Source organism: Stomoxys calcitrans, chromosome 5, assembly GCF_963082655.1.
Source record: "Stomoxys calcitrans chromosome 5, idStoCalc2.1, whole genome shotgun sequence".
Classification (NCBI taxonomy): Eukaryota; Metazoa; Arthropoda; class Insecta; order Diptera; family Muscidae; genus Stomoxys; species Stomoxys calcitrans.
The window spans coordinates 66263021-66290237 of NC_081556.1; the positions used below are offsets into that span (position 1 = coordinate 66263021).

General features: G+C 40.9%; 1 protein-coding gene across 3 annotated transcripts in view; it reads right to left on the minus strand.

Moving 5' to 3' along the window:
* LOC106083362 (potassium voltage-gated channel subfamily H member 8) overlaps window positions 1–27217 on the minus strand; it is a 419128-nt gene that overhangs the window by 95710 nt on the left and 296201 nt on the right. For all 3 annotated transcript variants that reach the window (XM_059370085.1, XM_059370088.1, XM_059370086.1), the window contains one exon: window positions 1187–1305. In XM_059370085.1, the coding sequence (XP_059226068.1) occupies window positions 1187–1305 (119 nt within the window). The remainder of the gene's footprint in view (window positions 1–1186; window positions 1306–27217) is intronic.

The following is a 27217-nucleotide window of genomic DNA, read 5'->3' on the forward strand; positions in this document are numbered from 1 at the left end:
AATAAAGTTCATTCTAAGTTTTATTAAAAATGCATTTACTTTCTTTTAAAAAATCCGCAATTACTTTTTGGGCAACCCAATATATATATTCTTGATCGTCGCGACATTTTATATCGATGAAGCCATGTCCGTGCGTCCGTCTGTCTGTCGAAAGCACGCTAACTTCCGAAGGGGTAAAGCTAGCCGCTAGAAATTTTGCACAAATACTTCTTATTAATGTAGGTCGGTTGGGATTGTAAATGGGCCATATCGGTCCATGTTTTGATATAGCTGCCATATAAACCGATATTGGGCTTGACTTCTTGAGCCTCTAGAGTGCGTAATTCCTATCCGATTGGAATTAAATTTAGCACGACGTGTTTTATTATATTATCCAACAACTGTGCCAAGTGTGGTTCAAATCGTTCAATAACCTGATATAGCTGCCATATAAACCGATCTTGGGTCTTGACTTCTTGAGCCTCTAGAGTGTGCAATTCCATTTTAATGAAATTTTGCATGTAGTATTTTGTTATTATATCCAACAACTGTGCCAAGTTTGGGTTAAATCGGTTCATAACCTGATATAGCTGCCATATAAGCCGATCTGGGATATTGAAATCTTGAGTCTTTATAGGTCGCAATTATTATCCGATTCGCCTGAAATTTTATACGACGGATCCTCTCATGACCATCAACATACGTGTTTATTATGGTCTGAATCGAGCCCCCAAAGGGCGCAATTCTTATTCGAATTGGCTGACATTTTACACAGGTCTCCCAACATATAATTTAATTGTGGTCCAAACCGGACCATATCTTGACATCGCTCTAATAGCAGAGCAAATCTTTTCTTATATCCTTTTTTTTTGCCTAAGAAGAGATGCCGGGAAAAAAACTCGACAAATTCGATCCATGGTGGAGGGTATATAAGATTCGGCCCGGTCGAACTTAGCACGCTTTTACTTGTTTTTTACTTAAATCTTCATTTAATCCCAGTAAACATTGGTTCACCTGCTATTTTTGGTTCTCATTTCAGGTTGTTTTCCGCTAAAAAAGCTAGAATTAAGGACCCTTGTAGCCGAGTTGGTAACCTGCTCGGGTTATTAGTATGGGCTAATGCACTCAATTTCCACCAGAGAATTTTTCTATGTGAGTCTGATTTTAGACAGCCATTATAACATTTCCTACAATAGCTGATAATTACCTGATGTAGTGCTGTAAAGTCCTTCAGATCACGCCATTTGCTTTCATACAATGAGCGCCTAGTGTACATCCGTTGAATTATAGCAGTTACATTTCCAAACACAACGGCATGCATCAGAGCTGTAAAGGCAACCAAATATACTGTTATTAATAGAAGTTAACTTCATTTTTTCATTATGGATTTAATTTGCTTTTCTGTTATTTAACATGTAGCTATTTAAGCGACCTTTTCCTCAACCTCAAATGAAAACCAAACTGTTATGAACTTTCGGTAAAGTATATTTTCATATTGTACTAAGTACATTCGCACGAAGCTTACCACATTCTTTTAGACGACATAATACCATGGCGAAACAAATAAAGGTGGTCTCATTTGTACAACAACCACAAATCATATGGTGCAATACGCCATCTCATCATCAGGATGTGGTTTCCTGTGTATACTTGTGCAGGTAAAATGAGAGAAACTCAAACAAAGAGAACGTGCAAAAAAAATGGGTGTTTGATGCGAATGTAAACACAGAACTGACAATTTAATACCGCAAAATGGCCGCGTGTTTTCAGCTGATCGCCTAACAGCAGCTGTATTAATCCACCTTGACATAATACAAGCAAAAGTCAAACAAAGACATTTTAATTTACATTTAACTACATTTTCAATTATTTGAAGTGAAATGTATACTTAGCAGCGACACACAGTGCCGTGAGTTCATAGTAAAGTTGGCCCAAATAGAGGGAGTTAACGTAGGCGGATGAAACTTGGCAAGATATTTTATATTATTATAGAAAACTTGGGAACAAGGACCATATAGGTTCACGTTTTGGAATAGGTCCCATATATGCCGATCTTCTGATTTTACTTCCCAAGACCACAAATACTGAGTGCCTATGATGCTCGATATGGCAAGGCGAGTTATTGGCGCCCTTAAATAACCAATGGCCTCCCTGTTCCTGCGGCGATCTGTAGTTTGGAAAGGAACGAGCTTGCTCACCTACAGGAGCTTGGTGAGGATCTCGAGCTCTATATGCAAATGTGGCTACAACAAGAACAACTAAAGGCACAGGTTGCGGGCCGCACCAGCTCGTGCACAACTACTGAGTGCCTATGGTGATCGATATGACAAGTGCTTTAAATAACCAATGGCCACCCTGCTCCCGCGGCGATCGGTCCTTTGGACCGGAACGGGGTTTGCTCACTTAAAGGAGCTGGGCAAGAATCTCCACCTCCACATGAAAATGTGACTACAACAACAACAACAAAATGCACATTTTCTATATGATTTCCCTCAAATTTTAAATATATGGTCCATATGGACCGATCTGATTTTCATCCGATTGCGCTGAAATTTGAAGCACAGAATTATATTACACCTCACAAGGCCCATACCGAATATGATCCAAATCGGACCATATTTGGATGTAGCTACAATACTTTATATACCGATCTTTCGATTTTGGGTCTCGGGACCATAAAATTCATATTTTTCATCCGATTTTGCTGAACTTTGGAAAAGAAGTTTATTTAAGATCTCTCTCCTCTGAATCCAATCGGAATCATATTTTTGTATAGCCTTTAGAGCTCTCTAAACCAATTTTACTCGATATCTGGTTCGTAGAATATTTTTCTGGGTTGTGATTAATTTAACAAAAATAGAGTTAAATTTTCCTTTTGTCCATTTCCCTTTTGAACAATACCTGCAGTGGATGTTGGAAGTTAAAATAACCCACTGCGCGCAAAAGTTCAGCCAAATCGTATAACAATTACTGCTTCCAGGGGTTCAAGATGTGAAATCGGGGGATAGATTTTTATGGGACTAATAATAGATTATGGACGTATTTAGACCGTACTTGGTACGGTTATCAAAAGTTAAAACCAAACACTCCGAGTACAATTTCAGCAAAATCGGATAACAGTTGTGTCTTCCAAGGGCTCGAGGTCAAATCGGGAGATAGGTTTATATGGGAGCTATATCAGATAATGCACGGATTTGAAACGCATTACCACTGTTGTTGGAAGTCATAACAAAACACTCCTTGTCACGAGAAGCTTAGTTGCGAGCTACCAGGCGCGTCTAGAATTTGCGGATAGTGGAGTGCTCCATACGGAGTAGCTCCAACTACAGTCGCGGACAATCAGCGGTATCGAGTGAAGAGTATCAGTGAGAAGCCGGACGGCATCGACTCTTGCATAAATACTAAGAGCCAATGATGCTCTATATGAAAAGGCGAGTCTTTGGCGCCTTTAAATAACCAATGGCGGAACGAGCTGGCTCCTCATGGGGCTTGACTTAAACTCTCTTAAATTTGAATACAGTCGAAACCGGATAAGTGAAATGCCAAACATGTAGAATTTTTGTTTCACTTATCCGTAGTTTTCAGTAAAGCGTAGTTCGGATAAGCGAAACACTTTTTCACTTAGGCGTATGATGGATAAGTGAAACCATATTTTCACTTTGCCGTATCAATTGCGGCTACATATTTGAAAAAAAAAACTACACATCGATTTTGCTCTCAAAAAACATACAGAAAATTAAAAGACAACTGTTAAAGATGGTATTTTTATTAATAAAAGAAACAAAACAAATTTGTAATTCCAGTGAAGAAAAAACAAGTAATATACATATACTATTTTGTATATAAAAAAAAAATAAAAATAATTCAGTCTTTTTCACAAGGAACTTTTCAAAACTATGTATTATATCTGTACTACAAATATATGAATTTGTAAATTTTCGTTAATCGCCTTTTATAATGTTATCTTTTAGAAGTAATCTTTAATGCGAGTTTGTGCCATTTTGCTTAAAATATGTTGACATAATGTGTTTTCAATATCGTGCAATTGATTACGTACTTTAGTATTATCTGTAAAAAAGTTATTCAAAACAGTAATCGATTTTAAAGCTTCAGAAACACTAGGCTTGATCGTGTGACTATCGCTTTCGTTTTCCGAATTCTCTTCTTCGATTTCTTCGAATCCTGTTATTTCATCAATGATATCGTTGTCAGTCAAATCTTCACAACAGGGTACATCTTCATCAATTTCAATTGGATGATTAATTTCATCATCATCCAAAGCATCTAAAATAACATCACTTTCCTCAACGGTAGCTACATCTGTAGAAATAGTAAAACCAGACTTTCTAAAACAGTTTCGAATGCATTCTAATGTTACGTTTAACCAAGCTCTTTTAACCATATTAAAAGCTTCCAAGATATAATTTTTTTTCGAAAAATCCTTCACCGATAAACCACTTTCAAGGTGAAGGAGCTGTTTTGAAATTATAGCCCTGCGGTAATGAGCTTTGAAGGAACGAATAATACCTTGGTCCAGGGGTTGAATTAAAGATGTAGTATTTGGAGGTAGAAAAACCAGCTTGATGTTGCCTAAAACAGTACCATCCACACATTTATGACAAGCAGCGTTATCAACGAATAATATAACTTTTTTCTGTTGCCTTTTAAAATTCAAATCAAGCTCTTTCATAATATCGGACCATATAGCACTTGTCATCCACGCTTTGGCGTTCGCGTAGTATTTTACCGGAATTTCATTATTTTTAAAACATCATGGGTTCTTCGATTTACCGATGCAATAAATATGTTTGTCCGTTCCATTTATGTTCGTGATAAATAAAATTGATAACCTTTCCTTTGGCATTTTTTTCCCAGATGGAGTATCTTTTCTATTGGCTAAAGTGCTTGTAGGTAAGGCTTTGTACAAAAACGCAGATTCATCCGTTGTTCATGAAGTTTTCACCATATTCCGAGAGATAAGTTGGAAGCACCTTTGTTACCCAATCATTTGCTTCTGCAGTGGCCGCCGAGCTCTTTTCGCCATGCATTTTTTTAAATGAATATTTTCTCTTTTCTTCCATCTACCAAGCCATCCAAGAGATGGGGAAAAGTCCACATTGAGCATCTCAGCAAAATGCTTTGCTTTTTCCATTATTAAAGGTCCAGTTATTGTGGCCTCTTTTGAACGCATGTCTTTGAACCAAATAGACAACGCATCCTCGACAATACAGAGACGGTAAACAATCTTTATACAGAGATGTTCCATATTGATTAGACATGAGAGTTTTCAAACACGTTGTAGATGGCGTTTTCAAATTTACAATTTTTCACTTATGCGATCTCAGTTTCATATAAAACAAGCATGGGGACATAAAAAATGTTTCAGCTATGCGGTTTTCACTAAAGCGGACTCAGTTACATTATATGAAGCCAAAAATTAATTGTACTCTGGGTTCGTTTTCAGTAAAGCGGTATTCTTCATTAAAGCGTATTACAGTTATGCGGTTTCGACTGTATATGTATAATTACTAGCTGAACCTCCGCTGCGTCTTATTTTACTTAATATGGAACAAAATTATCTTTTCAATATTTATTTTCGACAATTGAGTATTTGTATGTATACCGCTTGGCTAACAGTAAAACAATTTAAATGCCTTTATCTGAATCCCTTTACTGATTTATTCGTTCAACGGGCTTCGGGTCATTTGAGTTTGGATGTTAGATGTACTCCATTATTAAGATACTTTATTTGAGCCCGATATTCTCATGGGGATTGTGGGAGTAAGAAGGCTCTCAGGGTGGCGGTTGCTGGGTTTTGGGGGTGGTGTGGACCCCCAGAAACGTGGTCCCGCAAGTGGGAATGAATTTCGTGATCTACCCTCAAATACCTTTCATTTGAGTTCCATATTGCCTTGATTTGAGTTCCATATTGAAATATGTATGTCCGATTTATGGGTATTTTCGATGTGAATTGGTCCCCAGACACATGGCCGTGAAAAAAATATCCGCATCGTGCTCTTCTCTCAAATACCATTTCTTTTAACCCCATATTGCCATTGGTTACAGGGAAGTTTATGGGATGAGGCGTAAACCAATCACTTGGCCCCAACATTGGGTATCATATTTGTTTTCTAATCTCAAATACTTTTCATTTGGTGGGTAAATTTGTCCCATTGTCCCACATTTGGATATCAGATTCGTATTCAACTCCAAAATACCATTACTTGAGCCCCATATTACGATGGTCAATAAATAATTGCTGTTTGTGGGGTGTTTTGTTGGGAAGGGCTAGACCCCCAGAAAATTTGTCCCGAAAATGCGTGTCAATTTCGTGCTCTACTCTCCAATAATTTTCATTGGAGCTCCACATTGACCTGGTCGGTAAATATGTCCGACTTAGGTGTGTTTTGGGGAGTGGGGTTGTCCCCTAAACACTAAGCCCTGAAAATAAATCAGCATCGTGCTCTACTCTCAATATCATTTATTTGAACCCCATATTGCCAATGGACTCAAAGTTGGATATCAAATCGTTTTCTAATTTCAAATAGCTATCATTTAAACTCCTTATTGCAAAAGTCAGCAAATAGGTCCGCTTTGTGGAGAGCTTTCACTTTTTTTAAGATCCAAATAGCCATGGTAAGCAAATACGTCCTATTTGGGGGTTTTTATGGGGGTGGGACGTCCCCTAGACAGTTCGTCCCGAATGTTGATATCGGATTCGAGATCTACTCCAAAATACCTTTCATTTGCGCCCCATATTTGCATAGTCGGCAAACGTGTCCGGTTTGGGGGTGTTCTGGGGGATGGGACGGCCATTCAGTGACTTTCTCTGAAAATATATATCAGCTTCGCATTCTATTCTAAAGTTCCTCTTATTGGAGCCCCATGTTGCAATGGTCAGCAAAAACTTCCCATTTGGGTGGTATTATGGGGTAAGTTCGGCCCATAGAAACTTTTTCCCTATAATTGATATTAGATTCGTGGGGTATTTCCAAAGACCTTTCATTTGAGCCACATATTGCTTTGCTCGTAAATTTGTTCTCTTTGGGGGGTTGTTGTTGTTGTTGTTGTAGCAGTTTGTTGTGTACTATCTTTCGTCTGCTTGATTCTGTTGAGTGTCAAGACCCAGGAACTCCGCGACTAAGATGGGGTGCGTCCACAGGGATCTGGGTCTGAGTCGAGTGGGTCTGGCCGGGCAGTTAAACAGGTGACGTGTATCGTGCGGTCCCTGGTTACAGTCGGGACATACATCTTGCACGTCGGCATCAATCCTAGCTCTGTGGGAATTGAGGCGGCTGCATCTGCCGGAACGTAATTGAGCCAGAATCACTCTGGTTTGCCGGGGGAGGTCGATTTCTTCGGGTGCAATGGGTGGCGGTCGTACTCCTAGGACTACATTCACCCGGTAGCCAGTTAACGCGTCTGCTACCGTGTCTGCATGAATGTTGTTCTGACCCGCTTGATATGCCGCTTGATCTAGAGGTTCTCTCTTGTAGCGCTGGACCTCACGCTCTAGATCATGTAGATCTACCTTAAGGCTTCTGGGCGGTGGGTATCTATCCACAAGATGATGATTTGGATGATTTCTGCGATAACAGCCCAAAAGGTATTGCTTTGACAGCATGTAGTTATGTCTTCGCACTGGTAGGATCTTTGTCTCCTGGTGGAGGTGGTCCACATGAGAACTAAGGAGGCAGCCCGTCGCAGTTCGGAGGGCGGCATTCTGACAGATCTGAATATTATTCCACTGCGTGTCACAAAGCTGACGTGACCACACTGGCGCTGCATAACTTACCACAGACCGGCCAATTGCTTTGTACGTGGTCAACAAGGTTTCTTTGTCTGCACCCCAAGTGCTGCCAGCGAGTGACTTGAGGACCTTGTTTCTACTTTTGACTTTATTGCAGATTGCTGTGGCATGTGGGGAGAAAGTGTAGGAGCTGTCAAATGTGACGCCAAGTATTTTGGGACACTTGATGGTCGGAATCAATTCTCCATCGACCATCACAGTCAGCTCAGAATTCACCTCACGCGTATTTGTAGTGAACAGTGTGGCTGAAGATTTGGTGGCGGATATCTTCAGATTTCTTGCAGCGAAATATGAGGCAAGCTCGTTGAGGTAGACGTTCAACCTATCGCAGATGTCATCAATGGGTGGGGGGCCTGATGCCAAGATCGTACAGTCGTCCGCATATGATACGATCTCTATGCCGTCTGGAGGAGGTGGGATGGAGGAAAGGTAGAGGTTAAACAGAGCCGGAGATATCACCCCGCCTTGGGGAACTCCCTGTTTCACTCTACGGTGTTTTGACTTCTTATCCCTAAATTCCACAAATGACTGGCGGCCACACAGATAATTCGCGACCCAACGTTTAAGGCCTGGCTGGAGGGACGTGTTGGCGATGTCCTCAAATAATTTGGCATGGCTGACCGTGTCGAATGCCTTCGATAGGTCCAATGCCACGAGGACCGTCCTATCACATGGCCTGGGTTGATTGAAGCCACGGCAAATGTGTGTGGTGATGGCATGCAAAGCTGTTGTTGTGCTGTGCAGTCTCCGAAATCCGTGTTGATGCTCGGCGAATGGAAATTCTCCTACGAGGCTCGGGAGGAGTAATGCCTCAAGCGTCTTAGCCACTGGTGAGAGAAGGGAGATCGGTCTGTACGACTCCCCCAAACTCGGGTCTTTACCAGGCTTCAGTAGCGGGATCACTCTGCCCATTTTCCAGACATCGGGAACTATAAGAGTGTTCAATGACAGGTTAAGGACAGTGGTAAGGTACTCAACTCCAGGTAAATCCAGATTCTTCAGCATCAATGTAGAGATTCCGTCGGGGCCCAACGCCTTGGAAGATTTGGCGCCACGGATGACATTCGTAACTTCACCCACGGTAAATTGTGATGGCTGTTCATCGGCTCGGAGACCACGAATACGGCGAATGGCTCTCCTCCTTGCCCTGTCTCTCTCGGGATGCACGATAAATTGACGGTTGAACAACCTGGCGCATCTCTTCGGATCAGTCACGGTTAACTCGCCAAAAGTGACTGAGGTCCTGTCGTCCCGTCTACCGGGGTTCGAGAGAGACTTAACAGTGGCCCACAATTTGCCTGCACCGGTGCCTAAGTTACATTGCTCCAAGTGTTCCAGCCACAAATTCCGCTTATGTTCGTTGACTACCCTGTTTATTTCCAGATTCAGCTCGCTGATTCTGGGGTTAGCGGGGTCCATAGCACGAATCCCATCACGCTCGTCTGCGAGTACCACTGCTTGCGCCGGGAAATTGGGTCGCACTTGCGTGTACGTGTTCGTCTCTTTGGGGGGTGTTTTTGGGGAGTGGCGGATCCCCAATTGGATATCATATTAGTATTCTATACTAAAATACCTTCTATTTTAGCCCCATATTGCGAGGGTCAGTAAATAAATCCTGTTGGGGGTGTTTTTAGAGGGGGAACCCCCAACACGTGATGGCACATTTTGATTCGTATTCTACCCGTAAATAGCTTTCATTTAAGTCCCATATTGCCATGGTCGGTAAATACGTCCGATTTGGGAGTGTTTTGGGGGTTGAGGTGGTCCCCCAAACACTTAGTCCGACATTTGGATATCAGATACGTTTTTGGATATAAGATACGTTTAAATACCTTTCATTTGAGTCCCATATTGTCGTGATTGGTCTATATATATATATTTTGGTAAGTTTTGGAGGTGGGTCGGCCCCCCTAGATACCCCATCCGAAATTTGGATACCAAGTTTTCGTTTTTAGGTTACTATAAGAGAGCACACAAAACTTGGCTTAAATCGCATCACCCATTCCCGAGATCTGACGTTTCTGAAAATTAGGGTAAGGGGGAGGGTCCACCCCCTCCAAATATCAAAAAATGTAGTACCTTATTTTCACCACAGGATCATTATGCATCATCTTTAATTTCAAGAAAATCGGTTCAGCCGTTTTTGGGTCTATAAGGAACACACAAACAATTTTTATACCTACCACCGTAGGATAGGGGGTATATTCATTTAGTCATTCCGTTTGCAATACATCGAAATATCAATTTCCGACCCTACAAAGTATATATATTTCGGATCGTCGTATAACTCTAAGACGATATAACGATGTCCGTCCGTCTGTTGTAATTACTCTAGAGCCTTCAAAAATTGAGATATTGAGCTGAATTTTGACACAGATACATTTTTTGATGCACGCTGGTCTAATGCCCATAAAAACTTTATTTTCCATCCGATTTTGTTGAAATTTGAAACAGTGAGTAGTTTATGGCTTCCCGACAATTGATCCAAATATGGTTTAGATCGCACTATATTTAGATATATCTGCTATATAGACCGATCTCCCGATAAAGGGTCTGAAGCCCGTAAAAGCTCTTTTATTACCCGATTTCGTTGAAATTTAAAACAATGGGTTATTTTAAGCCTCCCGACTTCTGACGTAAATATGGTTCAGATCGTACTATATTTAAATATAGCTACCATATAGAACGATCTCCCGATAAAGGGTCTGAAGCCCATTAAAGCTTTATTTACAACCCCATTTCGCTGAAATTTAAAACAGTGTGTTATTTTGAGCCACCCGACATCTGACGTAAATATGCTTAAGATGGGTCTATATTTAGATATAGCTGTCATATAGACCGATCTCCCGATGAAGGGTCTGAAGGCCATAAAAGCTTTATTTTTTATCCGATTTCGCTGAAATTTGGAATAGTGCACAGTTAAACGCCTATCAATATCCGAATTAAATATGGTACAGATCGGACTATATTTAAATACAGCTGTCATATAGACCGATCTGCCGAAAATTTTTCTGAAGCCCATAAAAGCTTTATTTTGTAACAAATGTTCTACAAAATGGAATAGTGTCATATAAATTAGACCACTCAATGTCTGTGCCGAATTTGGGTGCTTAAGTTATCCAGTTTTCACCGGATTGTGACGAAATGGAATTTTAAGTATACCCGAGGTGGTGGGTATCCAAAGTTCTGCCCGGCCGAACTTAATGCCTTTTTACTTGTTATATTTAAGATATATGTCGTTCGATAAATTCTTTGCTTAAAGTGGGATACACAAACCCTAATCAGTTTTTTTTTCGTTTACAGGCCGAACGAACGCTTGCATTCGACTTCAACAAACAGGCTATTTAATTTTGAGTTAATTTTTTAATTGATTCAATTGATCCAATTTAAAAATTATAGAAATTTTTTAAAATTTCAATAAATTTTTTAATTGATAATTTTAATTGATCTTTTAGTTGATTATTGACATTTTTGAAAATTCCTATCAATTTCTATATTTGGTACCCAGATGTTTACCTCTTGGAACATGAATTTGAGGTGAGTTGTTTGGGCAAAGGTCCGTGGGCACCCGTTGAAAAACAAAACTCCCCCTTGGTCGTTTTGTAAACAATTTCGGGTGTCGGGTAGATTTGTTGTTGTTGTCGTAGCAGTATGTTTTGCGCTGAGGCGGCAGCCCTCGACCGATGAAGGAATCCATCTGGTTAATCCGCCAGGTAGAATCCAGATAGATTTGTCGTAATGTCGGACGTATGGGTCTTTGAAATCTCTTTCCTTTATATTGTAGGGGATAAAATAGTATTTAATTGAATGTACTTTAAACTTATTTTTAAAATGATTGAATCTATTAATTTTTAAATATATATTACAATTTTTTTTATCACGATTGTGATTAAACAATTTTTCAGATGAAAATGGCAAAAAATTTAATCAAGACTATAATTGAAAAAAAAAACATAATCCAACTAAAAAACTGATTAAATTTTATTGAATGAAATAAAATTTTTTTAAACAAATTTGTTTGTCGAAATGTTGACTTAAAAAAAGTCGAAAAGTAAACTTTTTAAAAAAGTCGAAAAGTTGACTTTCTTAAAAAAAGTCAAAGAGTAAATTTTTGCCATATTGATAATGGTCGATAAATCTACTTCTTGTCTCAAATTGGTATTCCTAGTGTGAGGTACATCTAAAAACAACTGTCGTTAAGCAGCACGCCGTTAAGACTCGGCAAATCACAGTCCCCGTGAGCAAAACTTTAATCAAACTGCACTCATTGATAGGAGAAAAGTATATTCTGTTCTACGCTCCTGAATGTGACACTTCCAATTAAGTTTCCTGTCCAAGATCACTCATTAGCATTTGACCTTGTCAGACATCGAAGTCTTTTTATTGAGGAAACGTAGTGCGTCGAAGTGGCTCACCTTCGCTCAGTCTTTTCTAGATTAATGTTGAGACCCCTAGGTCAAGCCCAGTCATATGCCATCTCAAAGACCTTTTCGGTCTTCATGCATAGCTAATTCGGATCTTTACTTCTTAAAAGTATTATAATATCGTCTGCGTAGCAGACGGGTTCAAATCCCTCCTCAGTCAGCATCCGTGATGGGTCATTTATGGTGATCACACATAGGACTGACAATAAAATGCTCCCCTGTGGCGTGCCCTGTGCGATATTTATGTCATGGGACCCACAATTTATCCACCTGTTCCTAAACATATGGTTTATCCTGTCTCTAAGGACCCGGTCCACCACTACTGGCCTAAGGATTAGATCGGTGCGTCAGTCCGCACATTGTTAAAAGCCCCCTCGATGTCAATGCATACCGGCAATGTGTACGTGTTAGCATCGAAGGATTCTCTAATTTCATGCACAATCTTGTGCTGGGCAGTCTCCACCGACATTCCCTTCACATGGGCATGCTTTTTGTATTTGAGCAGTTCGCTGGATGACCTACCCTTTATAATGGTATCCACAATATGTTCCATGGTTTTGAGTGAGAAAGGATTTAAGGCATATATTTTTTAAGTAAAACAAAGTCATTGTGAAAATGTTGAGCTGAGATAGTGTTAAGTTGAACAAGTAAAAAGGCGTTAAGTTCGGCCGGGCCGAACTTTGGATACCCACCACCTCGGGTATATATGTAAACCACCTTTCGTCAAATCCGGGGAAAAATGCATACCTTATGACCCAGCAGCTATATCGAAATATGTTCCGATTTGTTCAATTGTGTATAACAAAATATTTGTTTTTTTAGTAGCTATATCTAAAAATAAACCGATCTGAACCATATACGACACGGATGTCGAAGAGCCTAACATAAGTCACTGTGTCAGATTTCAGTGGCATCGGATTATAAATGCGCCTTTTATTGGGCCAAGGCTTTCATCGAGATATCGGTCTAAATGGCAGCTACATATATCCGAATCTGAAAAATAATATCGAAAGTTTTATCATAACCCACTGTCCCAAATTTAGGCGACATCGGACAATAAATGCGCCTTTTATGGGCTCAAAACCATAAATCGAGAGATCGGTCTATAAGGCAGCTATATCCAAATCTGAACCGATCTGAGCCAAATTGACGAAGAATGTCCAAGGGCCTAAGACAACTCACTGTCCAAAATTTCAGAAAAATCGGATAATAAATGTGGCTTTTATGGGTCTGAGACCCTAAATCGGCGGATCGGTCTATACGGGGGCTATATCTAGACATAGTCCGATTTGGCCCATCTTCGAACTTAAACTGCTTATGGACAAAAAATAATCTGTGCAAAGATTCAGCTCAATATCTCAATTTTTGAAGACTGTAGCGTGATTTCATCAGACAGACGGACAGACGGACGGACATGTCTAGATCGTCTTAGATTTTTACGCTGATCAAGAATATATACTTTATAGGGTCGGAAATGGATATTTCGATGTGTTGCAAACGGAATGACAAAATGAATATACCCCCCAAAGACCCAACAGGCCGTAACATGTTGTCTGTTACTGAAACCTCGACAGGTGGAGTGACTGCTCCAGGCTCCACTAGACGACAGACGACTTGTCAGCAGGAGTTTTTGACGAAGAAACCTGATTCGAGTCTCAAGGACAAGGCCAAACCTTTTCGCATGCCTATAATTTGCCAGGCCATCGGCCTTCCCCGGCAAACCAACACGTTCTCTAAGAGGTTGGAATAATATAAGACGCATCGCTCTCAGGTTTATTGAGAGGTTTGGTGCAAATTACCCTAAGACTCTCACCAATAGGGAGAGAGACTCCCTGAATTGGGCTCGGGAATTCACTGCACAGGCTACCCCAAGGACTAAACGTCTAGATTCGGAAACTGCACCACAGTCAGCCTGCGCAGTCAGGCTGTGGTCACCTGGAGACATCGCATGCCTTAAAGAACTAGGGCGAACAACAGTAAGATGGGTCCAAGAACCTTTGCTAATGTCGCTAGGAACGGTTGGGTGATGGCAGTTGTCGACAAGGGAGAAGAACAGGCCTGCATACCGAGGAATATCTGGATTAGGATAGCCAATGGACAGTCATCAGTATTCTCCGATGTCCCTCCGGAATATCCTGTGACTCCTCCAGTTTGTGACGATGAATGCTGGTATCGAAGCCGATACAAAATCTGGCCAAGTGCAGCACTAGATGTGGTCAAAAGAGAAGATACTCCTTCTCGACCAATGGCGCATGCTTGGATACCAAAGATTCCCTCAGATCCTGAAGTGATACTTTGAATACTAAGGGAATGTAAGACTGGATGAGGCTGATGTTGACCGGAGACATGCAGTATTCGTACTTACCTCCGGCTGTCTCGCAGACCTCAACAAGTCTGAAGGGGTTATACCGGTGGGGTTGGGGAATCAGGAGACGACTCAACAGTTGTTGTTGAATACTTGCTGAGGAACTATCGACCACATCGCTTAAGTCTGGCGGATTGCATGAGACATGAGGATGGCATCGAAAGGGACCCGACAAGCCCTTTGTGGGTGGGTCACAAAGTTGGACTGGGCTCAAAATGTGCGCCAGCGGGGAAGCACAAAACTAGTGAAGCATCAAAGGAGAAATCGTCCACATCGCAAGTGCCCAGTGTCATGAGGAAGAGTGCTTCCACAGCTTTCTCACCTGCCGCTGGATGCTTACTGAAGCTCATCATGACAAGTTTCAACTCATCTTGTGAGGATGAACTCCTGGAAGAGTCAAAAGACGAGACTAATACAACAGTAGTGGAAGTTCTGAATCCTGGTGGAAGTTGTGAATCCAGATAAATCTCCACCATTGTAAGGCCGCTTCGGCGGCACTAAAGGTCCTCCTGATGGCAGGGGGATTTGATGTGGTTCTTATCCAAAAACCATGGGTGTGTGGAGAAATAGTTCGTGGACTAAGCATTTAAACTTCTCAAGGTTACGGGGAATAGGAGTTACAGAGCCCGTATTCTTGCAAAGAGTGGTCTAAATGTTTTTCTTCTTCCGTCGCTTAGCACTGAAGATTTAGTAGTAGCCAGCCTCGAAATAAAAAAGTCTCATTACTGGCTGGCTTCCTATAGTCGCTGGTTGAAGCTGCTTCTGTAGCCTCTTTGTAGGAAGTGATGATAATGCACATCACCAGATATGGGGAAGTTCGAATGTCAACGAAAGGGAATATATTTCAAGTTGCAATCTGGCGATTTGTAATAAAAGGGATATACCGACCTTTATCTCCAGGAACAGGCAGGAGTTACTAGATATTACCTTTGTATCGGAAGCTATAAGTGGAAGAATATGCGACTGGGAATTGTTGGATGACCACAGCTTCTTTGATCATCGTTATATTAATTTCAGCATTGGAGAAAATACTGCAGAAGTGGTCCCTCGGCTAAACAGAAGAAAGGCGGATTGGGATAAATTTCGGCACAATATCTGCACGTCCATCGCTTCTAGACCAGAAAAGGAGTGGAAACTACAGAGAATATAGACATAGTGGTCAAGCGGATCACGAAGGCCCTGAATCACTCGCTTGTGTCAGAGTGCCTTAGTGCCAAGCCAAGGGGCAAACAGCGACCGCCATGGTGGACCCCAGAGCTGGTTGGTCTAAGGAAGGATTGCAGAAAGCTCTTCAACAGAGCAAAAGCCACAAGAGCAGCACACGATTGGGTCATCTATAACGCTGAGCAAACAAAATATAAGGGCGAGCTGAGAAAGACTCAGAACAAATCCTGAGTAGAATTCTGCAGCTCCGTGGAGCATTCATCTGAGACCTCTAAGCTAAGGAAGATTCTGCCCTCGAGACCTATTACGGTGGTGTATATTCAGAAGTCAGAGAATGTGTAGGCATCTTCCTTCTTCTGTCCCTGTGGTATCGCAATGGACGAAAACGTCTTAGTGAATCTGATGGCAGACTGCTATGGTACTATTTAGTACTATTTTTGTTAATTAAGCTAGAGCTTTGTATGATGGTACATAGTTGCACTATGACAACCTTATTTGGAAGGATAAATTAGTTTATGAACATTTAGGTACTAAAAAGTACCAAAAAGTTACGAAATAGGTAAACTTTGCATAGGGCGAACGGATAGAGCTAGAACTTCGAAATTTTGCCTAACGGATGCGAAGACGTCGAAGTGAGTCTGATAGCAAACTTTCACTTAAACCTTACCTAAAGAGCGTCTCGAAAAAATTAAGGTTAGGACTAACAAGTTTTCCAAAATAGTACCGCAATTAGTACTATTTGGTACTTTTTGTGTTAATTGAGCAAGTGCTTTGAATTTTGGTACATAGGTGCACTATGGTAATCTCAATTGGAAGGATAAATGAGTTTTTGGGACTTTGGACATATAGGTTCCAAAAAGTACCATAAATTTTGGGATGTAGGCTTAACTAGGAAGTAAATTAAGGTTTGCTGAAAGATTTATTCATAAATCCTTTGATAACAAAAAGCACTAAAAATTCGAATAGCTAATTTTTTTTTACAATGAATGGAGACAGATAAAATTAAATAGTTTGGCAAAAATAACCGTAGTCTTGACATAAATACGATAAGTTGTACCAAATACAAAATGCTTTAATCGTACCAAAAGTGGAAAAACGTACTTCAGTGCTGCAAATTGTACTATTTGGTACTTTCCTTACAGATTATATTTGTGATATAGATACACCTTGACAGTATATATTGGGCGACTAGAAGATTTTTGCAATCTATACAAAAACTTACAAAAGGGTACTTACTTTACAGACTGTGCAACAATTCTGAAATTTGGGATAGGGGGATTGCAGTAATCCGATTTTTTTTTTGTATATGGGAAGTGATTGATAAAGAAGACATTCGTTGAACATATTTTAAATTGTACGAATTAAATTGTTATTTAATAATACAAATTATGAGTATCTATTTCTGCGTTCTCTTGTGTCCACTTTCATGCAAATGTAATGCGAAGACGTGTGAATGAGCCAAATATATCTTTATTTTCTATGTTATTTGTCATGGAAATTTTAATTATATATTTTCCCCACAGTTATCAACGACGGACCCAACAGTGATGACACAGGTAGACGGTGGAGCATGCCTGGTACCACTTTAGCTGCCTTTCGACTCTCCGACGTCGCTATCCACGTCGTAGTTGCAACGGTTGGTGAGGAAAGCAAAACAGAAAGGAAACGAGGTGCTAATAGGGCGCGATGCGAACTCTCACCACATTTCGTGGGGTAGTACCAACACTAATAAGTAGGGCTAAGCCCTGGAAAAGTTCTTGAATACTAACGACCTAATAACACTTAATATTGATAACACCACTACCTTTGTTAATAGGATTAGGGAGGAGGTATAAGATGTGACGATATGTTCGGAAAATCTAGTCGAAGAGGTTCAGGATTGGAGTGTCTCCATGGAGCACTCCTTCTCCGACCATCTCTACATTAGGTTTAGAATATCACATCCAGCGCCGAATCCGATAAGCTTCCGGAATAAGTTGACAACCAACTGGGCAAAATTCGGCAGGCTACTCAGAAGAAGACTTGGGCAAGATAATTTAGATTGCCTAAGCATAGACATTGACGAAAATGTCAACTGAATTAGGACGGCACTGGTGGGGTCCTTCGAATATAGTTGTCCTCTTCGGGAAAGTAAATCAGCTAAGGAAAAACCTTGGATCACCGCGCAGATTCGCAATATTGGGAAAGAGTTTCGCAGACGCACGTCGTTAAAACGCGGAAGTTTATTGGTATTTGTCTTACACACGGCTCAAGGAATACAATAAGATTACCAGAGCGGCGAAACGTGGAAGCTGGAAGCTTTTCTGCGAACAGGTTGATAGCGTTAATAACGCCGCCAAGATACACAAGTTTCTCTCCAAAACCCATATCCAAAGTGAAACTTTGAGAGAGTGAGAGCAGAGGCAACGGAGGACATGTGGAGGCTTTTGATGAAACCCCAGTTTCCACAGGATACGACAGGACTCACGGAGACACCGGAATCTTGGAACATGATGTTGATTGAAGGTTCGTAATTGCGGAATTTATGGTGAAGGAATCCTTGAGGAGCTTCAAACCATTTAGGTCACCCGGACCTGATGGAATATTTCTTCCGGCGTTACCACAAAAGGAGACAGACTATATGGCGCACCACCTGTCCAATATTTTCAAAGCGTGCCTAGGACTTGCATATACTCCGAGAGCCTGAAAGTGGCCAGGGGTTTATTTATACCCAAGCCCGGCTAGACAAGTTATGCGACACCAAAGGTCTACAGACCAATAAGCCTTACGTATTTTCTACTCAAAACCATGGAACTTATTGTGCATACCATGATAAAGAGTATGACATCCAGCAAACTGCTTATGTCAAGGAAAGGTCATTGGACACTACCCTGCACGAGGTTGTGCATACCATAGAAAAATTAATCGATGCCAAACGTACACACTGGCTGTATGCACTGACATCAAGGGGACTTTTAACAATGGGCGGACCGACACACTGATCCAATCCATAGACCAGTACCGGGTGTATCTGGTCCTTACAGACTGGATAAACCATATGCTAAGGAACAGGTGGTGAAATTGTGTGTCCCATGACATAAATATAAGGGAGAAAGTGGCAAAAGGCACGCCACAGGGGGACATTTTGTCGTCACTCCTATGGGTGACCACCATAAATATCCTATTACGGATGCTGACTGAGGAGGGATTTGAACCCGTCTGCTATGCAGACGTTGTTATAATACTTCTTAGGGGTAAGGAAGGGCCGAAAGGGTCTTGCATAATGCACATGACTGGGCTAGACCCAGAGAAGACTGAAATATGCCTGTTCACGAAGGTGGGCCAATTTAACGCATCACGTTTCCTCAATAAGACAACACGGTTAAATACTTAGGTGTGATCTTGGACAGGAAACTGAATTGGAAGTGTCACATTCGGAAACGTACGGAGAAGGCTCATAGATGTTGGGCACTATGTAGACTGGCCGTAGGCTCAAAATGGGGCCTTAATCCGGGTATAATTCACTCACTCTACAGGAGCGTGATTAGACCAATTCTTACTTACGCCTCATTAGTTTGGTGGACTGCTATGGAGAAAAAGTGCAACATAAGGACCATACAACAGGTTCAGAGAACATGTTGTCTTGGTATAGGCGAAGCGATGAGGACCACGCCCGACGCATTGACATACAGATTAAATGTGTGGCAGCCCCTGCGGCTATGAGACTTAATGCGATGGGAGAATGGATAGAGGATGGGAGCAGCTCATACCATCGCGGTATAATCGAGGCGACGATAGGAAACCTTGAAGGAAGGGAAGAGTTTTTGACCAAATACCTGAGATGAACCTTGAGGTCGGGTGCGAGGCACTGCTGCCAGCGGCACAGTCTTGGATTGCCATCTGGAAGATCATGTTAGATGGACGGATCTGAGATCTGTTTTAGACTGCCTGACCATTATACGGTCTTGCAGGCGGAGATCAGGGCGATCACGGATTTCGTGAGGTGTGGTGCTAACGCGAGGATGTCGAGTGTGAACATCTTTACGGACAGTAAAATTGCCGTAAGGGCAATAACAACCGGGACGGTATGGTCACGAACAGTCTTGCAGTGTAGGAAGGAGATTAACGCCTTCTCTGATGATGGCAAAATCCGCATCGTTTGGATGCCGGGCCATAACGGAGTAAGGGCGAATGAAAGGGCAGACGATTTGGCAGTAAAGGCCAGAGGACTGCCGTCAATAAACTTGGTTAACCCGAAGACTTTCGGGTCGACGTAGTCCGAGTTAAGGGCGTAGGCGTCGAATGCGCATGCAACCTGGTGGAACAGCGAAACGGTCGGTATGATGGTGAAAATCCTATGGGCTGGATCCAGATCTTGAGAAGAAGAACTGAAAGGAAGTAAGAAGGAGGTGAGTATAAATATTGGTATTATGACGGGACACATTGGAATACGAGCTTACTAATGTAAAATCCGTGCGGCAAGTGTGGGGCAAGCGGGGAAGATGATGAGTCGTTGCAGCATTTCCTTTTCCATTGGCCGGCTTTCGCGTCTAACAGATTATGGTGCGTAGGTGCGGACACTGTACCAGACAAAAACCAACTTAAAGCGCTATTACACGGCATTTAAATGTGTTATGACATGTTACTTTTTGTATTCACATGTAATTGAAAATGTTTGTCAAAATTTTCAATTTACATAAGATTAATCATTTTTGCTACCACACCTGTATGTTATTTTCGTATGACATAACTTAAAAATTTTAGCAAAATTTGATTTTTTTTATGCGTAATAATTATTAAAGTTTTGAGAAAGCTGAAATTTGTGAAAACAATTTAATTTGGGACTGCTTTCATTCGACTGACAATAAAAACAACTGATTTCTTTATGGTTTTGTCAGAAGGAATAGAGCATGATCTAAACCAAAAAATTACATGTGCTATTTTGAATAGTGATTTTCATATGTTAGTTTCGTTTGTGTCACACGATTTGTACAACTCAACATGTGCTAAATTTGACATGTCATAAGACAACTACATGTCGTGTAATACAGCCCTTAGGGGAGTGGCATGGAAAACCATTATGGATTTTCTAAGTAGCACGGAATTCCTGTTTAGTTTTTTAGATTGCACAACGAGCCGATTACTAGCTTAGGTTTATGTCCGTAGCGGCATGGGGCGGATTAATATATGCATCCTCTATTCAACATAACCTAACTTAACCTAAATCAATATATTACATGTTTCATCAACAATTTAATCCAATAAAATAAAATATATTTTAATAATGCAAAATATATCAATTATTTACCTTTATTAAATTGGAAAAATATATTACTTGAGAAAAGGGAGAACTCTTAAATAAATTTTTTTATTGAGTTAGGTAAGGTTGAAAGGAGTGTACAGATATTAATCCGCACCATGACACTATGGACATACACCTAAGCCAGTTATCGGCTTGTTGTGCCCTCTAAAAACTATAAAGTAACCTCTAAAAAGAATATTTCAAGTTATGCACTCCGTGCTACTTACAAAATCCTTAATTGTTTTCAATACCACTTCCTTACGTTGGGGAGTTAATTGAGTTAATAACTGCTTTAATTGGATTTTTGAGATTGTCATAAATTTAAATTAATTGTTGATCAATAATACAAAATTGTTTATTGGTACGATTTCAGCGAATTTTTAAATTAAATGAACAAATTTCTTAATTGAACTATATTTTTCATTTTTTCTGTGTACACCTTAAAAGTATATACCGGGCGACTTGACGAGTTTTTTGACATACGTACATTTAAGTACTAAAACATGCAAAATGGTACTTTATTTGCAGATTGAGCTTCAGCTCTCAAAATTGGAAAACAGTTACTGCTTGACAGTATATATCTGGCGACTAGAAAATTAGTTTGCAGTTACTCCTTGACAGTACATGTCGGGCGACTAAAATATTTTTTTTTTTTAATTCGAAATTCGTCCATTTAGGTACTAAAAGTACAAAATAGTATTTTCTTCTTGGATTGAGCTAGACCTATCATATTTGGAATATTTGGACAGTGTATGTGATATTGATGTTCACATCGTAATGAGAAAATCGGTGAGGAGAACGCCGCACGTCCTCCGCAAATGAAATACGTCATGTTTGGCATTGGCTCTTGAAAGACTGAAGACGATAATTTGTGTTCTAAACCATACCCATCATTAATGTTGGGAATAAATAAGTCTCCGAAAACCATTCAGAATCTGGATTTGTGAATCATTTAAATTAATCGGGGCTTTATTGGGCTGTTGCATATTGACCTCTGCATAGTGACATTCTTTCGCAGGGAATCTAATAAATTGTGCACCAAAACAAACGTATTACTTGCAATTGAATTCCGATAACTAGCTATTTCCCCTTCACGAATTCCAAAACCTTTCTAGCGGCGTTATTGATTTTGATGACGTTTTAGCTTAACATTCGATGAAGTTTCAACAATATACATCATATTCCCAGCAATTTTACCACCTTGGCTTTAATCCATCTTTGTGATTTTCCATACATTCTTGCCAAATCGAATTGACTTACTTCAAATGTGAAATTTTCGTAGATTATTTTTTTTTTTTTAGCTGGCATTAAAAGATTTTTTATTGTACGAGGTTACCCCCCATGTACAAGTTTTGCAAGCGATTGTCCGTTTAACAATGGATAAGGCGACAGGTACTGAAGCAATGATTCTTCTTGATTTCTACCATCAGAAATGTGTTTCTTAAAAGAAGTTTTGATCGAACGTACAAAATGCTCTGCTTGGTCATTAAATGTTGGGTGAAATGGGGCGGTTGTTCAATTCAATTTTTATTGCAATATTGCTAAATTGCAATAAAGTAAATTGTGGACCATTGTCCGAAACTATCGTTTCTGGTAGATCTTCCGTAGCAAACATTTCATTCAAAACTCTTATTGTGGCAACAGTAGTTGTAAAATGCATTGCTTTAACAAATGGATAGTGAAAAAAAGCGTCTACAACATAAACCATGAAATCCATGGCATGGTCCGTCAAAATATATGTCAATGCGCTGCCAAGGTTTTGATGGTGTTTGACAAGATTTAAATTCTTTTTTGGGCATTTGTAATTGTGAAGCACGTATCCAACACTGAGCAACATTTGCCTCCATATTTTTGTCGATACCTGACCATCATCAGTATCGCCTTGATAATTGCTTTGTTTTCACTACTCCCCAGTGTCCTTTATGGAGCAAGTTAAAAAATTTTTTACTATAACAACGTGGAGTCCAACCAATTGGAAATCTGTAATTCTTCTGCAAAATTAGTATCATATATGTCGATGTCATCATCGAACTTACTATCCTCCGAGACAGGTAAACGAGAGAAATCCTCTGCGTTTCTGTGCTACTTGTGGATTAAAATTTAATGTAATCGCTATAATTTGATAGCAGTAACGCCAACGCTGAAGACGGCTGTTTGAATATGGATAGCTTTCTACGGATTGAAAGTGGTTTATAAGCAACGTAAACATACTGCCAAACAAATAATCATTCCAAACACGATACTCAAAGCTTCCTTTTCAATTTGGCTTTAATTCTCTTGATGTGAATTTAATATTTTAGACGCATGAACATTTGGCCTTTCAGAACCATCAGGATATATATACGAAACAACCGCCCCAACCCGAAAGAAGATGCATCAGTGCCCACCCCAACAGGTAGATTTTCAACAAAATTATATAACTTGGTCGTAGAAACATTACTTTTACCTTAATTGGCTATGACAGAACATTTGTTCGCTTAGCCGAACGTAGAATAGCGTTCCAAGCGCCTAGAACTTCTGCGCTCATTCTAAAATCTCTGACACCAAGTTTCAAGGTGCCTCCCACCACTTGATCTTTCCATCGGGATTTTGATCTTCCCGGTTTACGTGTACCACCGTGTTTCGTTCAAAAGACTTCTTTGCTGGAGCTTCTTCATCCATTCTGACAACATGATCTAGCCAACGCACCCATTGTATTTAGATACGTGTAACTATGCTATAGTCGTCATACAGCTCGTGGTTCATACGTTGGCTATATTCTCTAGGAACGCAAACTGGTCCATATATTTTACGAGGAATTTTTCATTCAAACACTCCAAGCACGGCCTGACACAACACGGGTAGTCTCAGTGTCTTTTATTTGTAATCTTCGTCTGGCAAGAGGTGGCCTTGCTTCTAAACTTCTTACTTAGTCCAAAGTAGCATCTGTTTGCCAGTATTATTCTTCACTTAATCTCAAAACTGGTGTCAATCGTTTCGGTTACGGCGGTGCCGAGGTAGATAAAGTTACTGACTATCTCAAAGTTGTGGTTACCAACTTTCTCCATTTTCTGCTCGGTTGTGCAAGGCTTTTTCGGAGTTGAAACCATCCATTTCGTCTTATCTACATTTACTTCCAGACCCATTTTCACTGACTCTTTTTCGATTCTTTCAAAGGCAGCAATCACTACTTCCGGTGACCGACCTATGATGTTAATGTCGTCGGCAGAAGCGAGTAGCATGTGTTCTTTTGTGAATAGTGTGTCATATCTATTCACATCTGCATCTCGATAATCTTCTCCAGCAGGATATTAAAGAGATCACACGATAAGCTGTCTCCTTGTCTGAAACCTCGTTTGGTTCGGAAAAATGCATTCCTATTCTTACTTAGTAACGCGTATCAGCAATTGTCATCCTGCAGAGTCTTATTAATTTTGCAGGGATACCAGACTTAGACATGGCTTGAAATACCTTTGAACGTATAGGGGTATCGAAAGCGGCTTTGTAGTCATCAAAGAGATGGTAGGTGTTGATTTGTCCTTCTCGGGTCTTTTTCAGGATTTGGCGCAGTGTGAATATCTGGTCCAGGGTGGATTTACCAGGTCTAAAGCCGCATTGATGGGGAGGAGACTTGTATGCGATGGGGAGGAGACTTATTCCTCTGTAGTTGGCACATTCCGTCTTGTCTCCTTTCTTGTGTACGGGACATAGTATGCTGAGGTTCCAATCATCGGGTATGCGTTCTTGCACAGATAAGCTGATGCATATGCCTTATCAGCGTGTCGCCTCCGGTCGTAAATAGTTTAGCGGTTAACCCGTCGGCTCCTGCTATCTTGTTGTTCTTTAGTCGGGTACACTGCTACTAGGACCTTATTCTGACTATGAGGTAAAAATTTTATTTCATCATCATTGATTGGTTCTGCGGTATCCGCTTCGCCGTAAACGTCGGATACTAGCAGTTGGATAAAATGTGCTTTCCATTTCCTCAGCATGCTATCTGTGTCAGTTACCAGATTTCCTTCTATGTCTCTGCAGGAGGATGTGTCTGCACCAAAGCCATCGCTTTGATGTTTACTTCTATGGTAGAATTTCCGGACTCTGACTCCGGATTCTGACTCCTGTACATTTCAATTCACTCACACTCACGTCTTTCCATTTCCTTTTTCTTTCTGCGGTATAGACGTTTCTCCTCTCTCCTTTTCTTCCGATACCTCTCCTTCATCTGGCGCGTTGCTACTGATTGCAGGGTTGTTCTATATGCCGCATTCTTGACTTCAGTAACATTTCGACACTCTTGGCCGTACCATGGATTTCGCGGCATTTTCCATGGAGTGGGAAATAGTTTGCCACTGCGCCATTATATCATCGGAACAAGGAGTGCTTCCATCAAGCAGTTGGGTCAGTCGAGTGGAGTATGCCGTTGCCATCTGTTGTGTTTACAGCTTTTCAATATCTAGCTTCCGTGCAATGTCAAATCGTACTTTCCTCACCATGTTCAAAAGGGTGCGAACCGTTGCTGCAACGACGTAATGATCCGAATCTATATTCGAATCTATCACAATGCGATCAATTTGGTTCCTCGTGTTTTGATCGGGTGACAGCCATGTGGCTTTGTGAATATTTTTATGGTGAAATCTGCTACTACTAACTACCATGTTTTTTACTGCGGCGAAATCTATTAGCCCCAACCCATTACTGGACGTTATCTCGTGGAGGCTACACTTTCCGACTGTTGGACCAAAAAAGTCTTCATTCCCTATCTCAGCATTAAAATCTTCCAGGATGATTTTAATATCATGAGCGGGGCAGCGGTCATATTCTCTCTCTAGGCGCTCGTAGAAAATATGCTTGGTCTGCTCGTTCTTGTCTCCCGTCGGATTGTGGCTAGCATCTCATTCATCGGAGTAAATCTTGAGACAAGGTGTTTCAGTCTCCGACTAACCAAAAATCCACAGCCAAATTCATGCCTCGTGTTATGGTATGTTATGCAGCTTTGGTATAGTTCGTCACCATTTGGTGTTGTAGTGACGCCATTCCCAGTCCATCGCAGTCCATGACTCCCATACTATAAAATCACAGACTGCCCGCGGCCGCATTTGCAGCTACTCCGTATAAAAAGGGAGCTTTCCACCATCCGCAACCTGTGGACGCGCCCTTTAGCTTTCAGCTAAGCTTCCCATGGCAACGATAGACACCACTTAAGTCGGAGCTCAAAGTTCCAGCCTGTGTGGTGCTCACAGTTACCCGGTGTCGGCCGGGGGTCGTTGAAACTACCTGCTGTTTAATAGACGGCAAGCGTTCGTTCGGCCTGCAAACAAAAAAAAAACTGATTTGGGTTTGTGGATCTCATTTTAAACGGAGAATTTATCGAACGAAAAGTCTAACAAAAGCGTAAGCATTTCCATACAAAAATGGGTTCATGTATACGTAACAGTTGTCAACAATGCGAAGCAAATGTCAAAATCAGCCACTTGATAATCTGCTTTCGAGCGAGAATTGTTTTGCAATAGGGGAAATCAAAAAACAATTGAAATAAAATTTTACATATATTAACATTAAGATTCTTAGATGCCTACCAACTAATTCTATCATAAAAATTAGGAGCCAAAAAGATTGTCTATAACAATTTACGTATACCTATCTGTAGCTTACTTCTGCAAATTTGGACACAAATTGGAGTTTCTAGGAGCTCCAAAACTAAACATTATTCCTTTGTGCCTCGAGGTTTTTGTTGTTGTCGCCACACGTCTGTATGTGGAGTTGGCGATCCTCGCCAAGCCCCATAAATGAGCAAGCTTGTTCCGGAATCGCCGCGGGAACAAGATGGCCATTGGTTATTTAAAGGCGCCAAAAACTCACCTTGTCATATCGAGCATCATTGGCACTCTGTTTTTATGCAAGAGCCGGTGCCGTCCGGCTTCTCACTGAGACTCTTCACTCGATACCGCTGATTGTCCGCGTCTGAAGTTGCAGCTACTCCGTACGGAGCACTCCACTATCCGCAACCTCTGGACGCGCCCGGTACACAACACAGTTTGGAGCTCAAAGTCCCAGCCTGTGTGGTGCTAATAGTACATACAAATTGGAAGTAGATTAAGAGAAATCGAAAAACACCTCTAGGCAATCCCAAAATCGTAAGCATGTGAAAATGGAAGAAAAAAAGATTCGATTTCGAGCGATTGTTGTTTGTTCGTCTGGATTGTTGTTCTTCGTCC